General features: G+C 34.5%; 1 protein-coding gene across 1 annotated transcript; it reads left to right on the forward strand.

Annotated features, from left to right (window-relative positions):
• The first annotated feature begins 1,340 nt into the window (after positions 1-1,340).
• On the forward strand, positions 1,341-3,446 carry LOC123544645 (cartilage intermediate layer protein 1-like). The gene has a single exon (XM_053533670.1). It carries the CDS (start codon positions 1,341-1,343, stop codon positions 3,444-3,446), a length of 2,106 nt encoding a protein of 701 aa, XP_053389645.1.
• The last annotated feature ends 5,762 nt before the right edge of the window (positions 3,447-9,208 follow it).

A 9,208-nucleotide genomic window follows, 5' to 3' on the forward strand; every position in this document is an offset into this window, starting at 1 on the left:
TTTTAGACTGCAAACAAATATGTGCAAAAGGAGCTCTCAATGACAGATGTGATACTTGTATCTGCAAAAGCAATTATATCACCGGTCGAATACTTGCAAATGCAACTGGTAATCCAGTAATAGGCGCCAAACTTTATGAACGAACCGCACCGACACAGCTCCTGGCACAGAGCAACTCAACGGGGTTCTTCAGTTTAAACGCTACTTGCACTGCATCAGAAATATACATTACAAAAGAAGGCTTCGTTGATACTACCGTGACCGTCAATGAAACGTTTATAGAAATTAACTTAACAAGAACAGGTGAAGTAATTTATTTATGATTTCTTTTGTATTTTTGACAGTAATTTCATTTTATTTACGATTGCTCAATGCAATTTCTTTCCGTCATCTTGTCTTGATGTCGAAGTTTTATACTTGCTTTATATTTTTTTCATAATGAATTCTGAAAATAACATCGATATACAGCAGAAGTCTGCATGGATTCAGCTTATAAAATGTTTTATGTTAGACTGATAAAACACCTGTCTTTTTCTCTCACAAAACTTGCTACTTTGTTGCATTCTTTGCTTCCAAAGGATCGTTTTACAGATTTTATTATTTATATTCATATATTTTTAGTTAAGCCTTTTCTCAAAGAATCACCACAATCTAAATACAGAATGCCGTATCTAATTCACTGTCAAATTAAGAACAACCCTTATCCTGCTAGATTTCTATAACGTCTTCCAATTGAAAAAGTACCATTAACTGTTAAAAAGGGTGTTGATCAAAACTATACTGGCTGAGAATGAAATAGTGCAGATCATGATCAGACTGCACGGATATGCAGGATATGCAGGAGTATCATGATCTACACTGGTCGTGGTGGTAGAGTTAATCGTGGGTTGATAAAAGATAATTTCCTCAATACTTTGCCAGATATGTACTGGTCAGGAACCCAGGTAATCCTTGCGTGTATCAGTACTATACACTGGGCACGTTAAAGAACCAGGCTGTCTATTCGCAACGAACTAGGCTAAGTTAGCCGGACAAGCCTGTATCTCATTTCTGGTCTCTCTATCGTAGGGACTTTGTCTCACTCTGTCCCTCTGGTCAGATCGCTCTGTGTCTGTACTAGTAGAGGATGAATTATGCGCCCTGTGTGGCTGCATTTGAACTATGTAAAGCGCCTTTGAACGTGAAATTGATCATGAAAAGGGCGCTATATAAATCTGGTATAATAAATAAATAAATTATTAGTTCAATGAGGGTCTGCTCAATGAATACATATTCCATTTCACTGTTTAATGCATTATCTTTTTTACTGTATAAATATATACGAATCAGTCCAGTTCTTTATGTATCATCATGTTTCTCTAGATGAGCCTAGTGAATTTTGTTCCGATGCACTGCAACAGAAAACAATACTCCTACCTGATGAATGTATGCAACCTGGTTCAAATACGTCTGCGTTTGAAGTAGGAGAGTGCTTAGCCAAAAAATGTCGTGCTGATATTACAACAGATAGTGGAACCTGTGGAGAAGAAATAGACACATGCTGCTCTGTCGAAGAGTACCAGGTCGAATCAATTAATTGCACAAATTATGAGCTTGATATATTTGTTGTGAAATCGTGTAGTTGTGCATCGTGTACCCCATTAGAAGTTAAAATTTCAGGAGTAGCAACTGGACTGGAGAATGGAACACCAGTTAAGTTTGCTACTGTTTATTTGAACGGAGACATAAAAGTCCGTACAACAATTGTAGGATCATTTGAATTCATGGTGAACAGTACAAGATCAAGATGGACCATTACCATTGAAGACGATATTTACAAATTATTTTTACCAGCTTCCAAAGTTGTAGAGATATTTGATGACTTTAACGGCCTTATAATTGTTGAAATCAAAATGATAAAAGCGTCGGATCCAGTAGAAATTGATTCAGCTATTGACAACATGTTAATGGCAGGTTCGAGTGGTTCCAACGTTTCAAACGTTTTGTTTGAAATTCCAGCACATGCATTTTGTTACAGAAATGGCAGTAAGTATACAGGAACAGTTGAGGCAAGACTTACTTATCTTGATCCATTGAACACCTCAATAATAGAGCATATTCCGGGATCGTTTCAATACGTTGATGACGAAGGACTGACAGGGGATTTGATTTCAATGGGCGTTTTCAATCTTTATTTTGAAGATACGTCTGGACAGCCTATCGTATTGAATCAAGTTGTTGATGCATATATACCAGTAGAAAATGGAGAAAAGGGGACTTATGAAGACTTTAAACTTTGGACTTTGAATTCTCAAACCGGAGTATGGGAGCATGAAGGAGAATATACCGATAGGCGTAGGAAAAGGAGACAGACGGACAATGTTTGGGTCGGGGCTCTCGCAGATGTCTCCGAGCAAAAATGGTACAACTATGATAAAGTTAACAGGCTGTCAGACAATCTTTGTTATTTCAAAATTCGTCTCTTTAAAGATAAAAAGCAGGCGGTACCTATTGATTATCCATCAAATGGTATAACCGTCAGTACCAATATAATTCGAGGACGTACATTACATACCATCGCGCATTATGTATATAGTCCTACCAGCAAGTGCCTCAATGCACCGTGCGATCACGAAAATGGTTTCATAACCGGAAAAACAAGCATACAGCTTTTATCTGCAGGGAAACCACACCCTTCTACTGGCATAAAATACTCAATTTCTTCAGATGAAACGGTTCTTACAGTTCAACTGATATCGTCAGTCGATGGGCCATTTCACTCAACTAAGGATTTATGTGCTTCAGCTCCTGTTGATAAATCATACCTGAGTTTTTCCTACGGCATTACAAACTACGAATGGAAATTCATCGATTTTCCTAGGCAATGTGACGATAAAATTTCAAAAATGAATCCTTTAATTCGTCAAAGGTTCTGGTACCCTCGTTCGCTTCATTTTAATGACAAATATAGTGCTTGTTTTGTAAACATTAAAATTCAATTTAGATCAGGAAAAGATATACATAAAGGAGAAATGAAATTACGAGCATTTAGCTATGGTGGATATGGAAGTAAAATTTACGGCAAGATACTTGGTATCCATGAATCGGATGTTCAAGGTTCCCAAACATACTGTCTTGAATACAGATGCAGCGGTTATATTGATACCTGCAATTACAGCGTATGTGACAAAACTATAGTTAGAATAATTCTTGAGTATCCTAAAAATATCTTAAGATGTTACGTTGATGAATCAGCAAACGGGCTAGAGAACGCATACACTTACAATCATCAAAACTCTGACTACACGTACTTTCAGTTCTCAGCGCCGCACGAGGAGTTCGGGACCAACGCTGGTATTCACTTTGAAACCAAAGTACCAGCTGGTAATCTTGAAAACGTTAAGGATGATTTAAAAGATGAGTGTCTGGACAATTCACACTATGCTGTGAAATTTTATTGTGAATAAAGATAAACATGTCCCTTTTGCTGCTATTCGAATCCATTATATCTTATTAAAAATGCACGATTTATTGACAATAAACGAAATTATGCTCTTGAAAAGAAAAAAAAGTGTTTTGCGGAATCAGTTTACAAGCTAAGCTCAGAAAGGATCTTAAGATTGTTCTACATATAACTTTACATACATTTTATTTCTGTACTATCACATTTTAAGCTACTTCAACAGTTTTGTTGGAATATTTGTACGCTTTATCAAATTGTTTTATCCCATTTGACATATTTGCTGCTAATAAAGCTAGGTCTTTCATATATCAGATATTAAAATGTTGTTTTTTTTCAGTTTCTCCAAACTTTCTTTTGTATCGACAAACTGACTTATTTATTATTTATGTAAAAATTTATAAATTTGATCATGTTTCTTTCATATATTGCAGTTTTTACATAAACTTCTGCTTCACTTTGCTGTTTGTATAGAAAGTAGCTGAACTGGTCTGATTCCATTTGAAGGATTTTAATCGAATTTTCGTCAACTTCAAAATTTGGTAAATCTACATTGGTCTAAACAGATGACAGGATATTTGGACAAGAATAACAACAACAGCAAATGCGTTTTCAATAACTTTTGAATAATGTCAGAATGAAATTTGATTTAGGCACGGTGATTTTCAAATGATCAATTAAGCCTCTTGAAACAGTTTTCAAAACTATGTCACTATCATTATGTTGCTATTCGCGGTCAACGATTGCATTTAGAAATCTACGTCATCGTTCCAACACGTATGATTATCATTACTTCATGAAATGATTGTAAAATTGCTAAGTTCTAATAATTTGCCAGCTTCCATGATTGATGTGAAGCATGTTTAGTAACTATTAAGCTGTGTTTATATCATCATTCCAGCTTTGTTTTGAATCAAATACTTAAACATATGTTCAAGATCAGAACAACTCGGGTTTGCTAGTTTAGTTTAGCCAAATGTATGACAAAAGTACGTTTATCCCTAAACACCCGTCGAATTCTACAGTGACAATATCAATCCTGACTATGAACAGTGACGCCTGTCAAAATAGAGTCTATTTTCTACAAGTACGCTTCTTTTAGAGACCTGGAAGAGGTCCAGTATTGCTCCATAAAGTTATATCTGAGACATAGATAATAACTGTTATCTATGTCTCAGGTTATATGGTAAGTTGTGCTATAGCCGAAAAACAAATTTCCCCGTTGCAGGCCACTGTGACCTATTATGGGTAATAATGACTGGGATCATGACCTAATGACCTTTAAATCAATAAGTCATCTTCGGGTTCCTGCCAATCCGAGGACTGTCGGCCGAGGCATTTCCTAGGTGCTGCATTTCATTTTAAAATGTTCGAAAACTACCACTGAAATACTTGTACACTGTACTTGGCCCTAATGAAAGCAGCCAAATTAGAATCTCACCATTTTTGCGAGAACCTCACCTGACAGGCATGTTTGCAACACCAACTGCCCCGTTCATGTATGCCCAAGAGCTTCCGAGAAGCTTTAGAAAGAAAAGCTTTTAAGAAAATCCCAATCGAACGGACGTCTGCCGGAAGCGAAAAATATATCATTCTTCCTTTAGATGTATTTTTCAGAGATTTTGATTGTTGATGTGCTATTGAAAAAGAAATTCTAAACATTTTTATGTGTTCTGGTTTATTACTCAGTTTGTAAACTTGCCTCCTTGTTTTGATAACTTGAATAACATTTCCGGCTATCGAAGCTCGGAAAAACTCTACTTTCCGGCAGATCTTCCGAACAGGGGCAAACGAACCCGCCAGTAAAACAATAAATTCATTTAGTTGAAAGAATTACATTTTAACGTGATTCAATTCATATCCATATCTTTGAATTCTGCGAACAAAGAATAATAAATATATCTCTCTATATTTTTATGTTAATTACTCAACCGTTTCCAACATTTGTATCAATAGTTTTACACCATATCTTTTTTTTAAAAGAGTAATTATTTTCGTTTAGGAGGATTTCAAACCTTACTCGTGCGCAAGCGCAATGGGCCATTTTAGACTGACTCGCCGCAATATGCGCAAGGCAGTGAAATCTTACGCCGTAAAATTAGTTGATTAGTCTAAATTCTCCTAGTTTGAAAGCCAGCACTATGGAGAAGTCTTGATAAATCTCTGCAATAAAATTCTATATAAAATACCTGTGGTTTTTGCGAGATAAAAAGTGTGGAACGTGTCACCTATTAATTTTGTATTCCTTATAGAATATACAATGTATATAGAATTTGAATAGCCGAGGAGCAGGGCTTTTAACGTACTGAAACTCTCAAATCACCTGACATCTATTCACATTTAACTGTTTTCCTACTTACCCTTTCGTTAATTTTCATTCAGTAACTGGCGTGTATCTAAACCTGAATCATGAACCTTTACAAAGTCGGCTACTTTTATTACATACTGATCATCTTATGTACGTAATGTACTCATAAAAGTATAACTGAATGATGATTTGCAGTATTCACCAACATTTAAAAAAAATCTCACTTCGAGTCAGATATATTGTTTACTGTGAATATTTGATATAGGTGGGGAACTAGTTGTTTAGTATTTCATGGTTGAGTTAATCATTGGAATAAATAAAAATAAAAACAAAGTTCATGTTCATTATAAATTCAAAAATTTAAAACATAAATGTTCGAGTCAAATTCATAGTGTATTAAAATGAGAAAAGAAATAAACAAATTAAAATATTTTTCGGTATAAGTTTTATTTCACTTATAAAACATGTTACATCACCAATTGTTATAGACTCATTCTCATTTACCCTGGTCAGTTGACGTCGCCAACTTGTAATATTGTTTGTTTCCACCTTAACAGACTGACGAGTGCCTTTCCATTGAAAATTAACACTGGTTTAGTATATTTTGCGTCCATTTTTAGTATGGCTTAGAATGGTAAAAGGGAAAAATGGGTCTCAAAAACTCAATGTCGCCGGTAGATTTTCATTATATTTAAATAGTTGCATGTGTGTAAAATGTTCCGCAGTAGAACAAACTTATGCATCATTTTAGGTAATGGTATGCTAGGCTTTAGGCGGAGATATGAAACTTTAATTAAAGAATAAATTTTGTATATTTTCGTGTCTTATAGTCTCATGTCGCCAAAGTTTGGAAATCAACCGGAGACACAAATAGAAAGTGCACCATATATCGTTTGAGCATAATAATCCTAATATATTGTGTGATTTTTATGAGCCTAATACATTGCCAAGAATAAAACTTCATCACTTTACTATAATCTTTTCTCTTGATTTTATTTGCAGTGTCCAAATATATACATCTAAAACTTATTTTTCAATGCATAATCTACGAGGTTTGTTTTAAGGTGTCACTGTTTCAATAAAACTTACTTAAAACTGACTTGATATATCTTAAATAAGACTTAGATGTTTACTGGTTGCATTTATTATAGGTTATTGTTCTCGTTAATAAAACATAAAGTGAAATTCTATTTTGACTTCAGTTAAATATTTTAAACATTATCGTCGAGTCATAATCTACAAGAACAACCCCATCAGATGCTCGTTAAAAGACGTTACTTTTTGGCATTTTTAACGTTCATAATACTCGTCAATACCCTCCTACTCAAACCAGAGGCATACAAATATCGTTTGCTTCAAGCCAATGCTACTGCAATATCTATGTCGGTAGTTATTTTCATTGAATCGATTTCCCGTATATCTTAAAGAAGTGTCCCATAGATTAGTTGGTAGAATGATTGAAAGTTTGACAACTAAAATTTAAGAGTTTACGCAAATCCTAATTCTTACCTTTTAGAAATGTTTCGCAGATATCGTAAGTTCTGTAAAACACTTTTAACATCTTAGATCTGGGATATGTTACTTGCCTTCTAGACATTTAAGAAGTTAACAAAATATTATTTTCCCTATTAAGCTCTGCAAATTTATATTAAAGTATAGCTTGTATCGAAGTTAACAATTCGCCGTAGTTATGCTAAATGTCATGGCTTACTAAAAGTCAGTATAACTAAATGGAGAAGGTTAGCACGATTAGTGAAATACGATAAGAAAAATGTCCCGTACATTATAGAGATTATTAAACCTGTTTGTACCTGTATAAGTTTCTTAGATTAAATTGTCTGAGCGCACTCGGTTTATACTGAATGGCAATGATATTAAAAAGCGAGAACAACAGCACCGCAACGCGGAGCAATATACACAAGAAAGTTTGATCTTTGACTCCTGTGGCATTGACCTTGAAGCGAGTTATCCAAAACTTGCACTCAGCACGTCATCTCGATGTGGTAAACACTTGTGCCAAGGTTTATTTTTAAATATTTCAAGCAGTTCAAGAGTTACTGAGCCGATATGAAAAAAAGTCATATGACCTTTGAACCAAAAATGGGACCTTGACCTTGAAGCCAGCCAATGAATCCAGAACATGCAATCTACATTTTATCTCGATGTTGTGAACATCTAAGTCAAGTGTCTTCAAAATCTTTTAAGGGGTTCAAGTGTTCAGAACTCTCACACAATTTGCTAACAATCGAATTTTCGTCAACTCCAAAATTTGGTAAATCTGCATTGGTCTAAACAGATGACAGGATAATTGGACAAGAATAATAACAATAGCATATGCGTCTTCAATAACTTTTGAATAATGTAAAAATGAAATTTGAGTTAGGCACGGTAATTTTCAAATTATCAATAAAGCCTCTTGAAACAGTTTTCAAAACTATGTCATTTACATTACGTTGCTATTCGCGGTCAACGATTGTATTCAGAAATCTAGGTCATCGTTCGAACATGTATGTTTATCATTACTTCATGAAATGATTGTAAAATTGCTAAGGTCTAATAATTACATCAAGGTTTTAAGAATAACGAATATTTAATCATTCTTAATCAACAAGTGTAAATGGCTAAATTTACAATGATTTTCTTAGTAATTTTTCAAAAAATAAATTTAGATAAACGATTTAATCAGATATAATTATGAAATTTTAATTCAGTACATTAAAGCTGCAAAGTGCGCATCAGTCCCGTCATTACTCGTTCTTTTCATTTCTCTCTTTGGCATACTCTTAAAGAGGTGATAAAATGATTTACCCACACCTTCCATTTCAAATCACATGCAACCGCGTTACACCATACCAGACGTCCGCTTTCAATATGAAAATATGTTATGTTTGATTTTGGTTTGTATCGCCGGCAGCATGCGAATCGAGAAGACCACAATTACATTTTATGGAAGGATATACACAACTTTAATATAAGCCATATTGACCGGTTTCAACTGGTGCAAGTTACTGACGAGTTCTGTTACATTGATCATGTTAAAAAATAGAAGATATAGATACGCGAAAATGGCAGCAATGCGGAGAATTTAAGCTTGTATACGCCATATCATATACCTAACAATTTAGAGGGTTGCCGATAATCTGCATCTGTCACATAGGTAACGGAATTGACAACAAGCATGTAGTCCGTGGATATTGTTTGATTTTATCGATTTAGCTACTTATATTTAATAGGAACAGGATTGTATATGTAAAAAGATGTTTTTTTTGTGTTATTCCACTCAGACAATAATCACACTAGAAATGAAAGTAGCCGGTGAAAATACTCAGTCGGGTAAAAAAGTATTAGATTAATAATGGTTCTTTAGACCCCTAATATTTACACTTTATTTTTTATCTAAGTACTTTAAACTTGGTATTTACGGAGGCTGGTCTAAAACTGACAGTGACAAGGCGATTATC

Source organism: Mercenaria mercenaria, unplaced genomic scaffold, assembly GCF_021730395.1.
Source record: "Mercenaria mercenaria strain notata unplaced genomic scaffold, MADL_Memer_1 contig_2966, whole genome shotgun sequence".
Lineage (NCBI taxonomy): Eukaryota > Metazoa > Mollusca > Bivalvia > Venerida > Veneridae > Mercenaria > Mercenaria mercenaria.

Coding starts and splice junctions, on each gene's coding strand:
- LOC123544645 (XM_053533670.1), top strand. CDS start 1,341: ATGTATCATCATGTTTCTCTAGATGAGCCTAGTGAATTTTGTTCCGAT.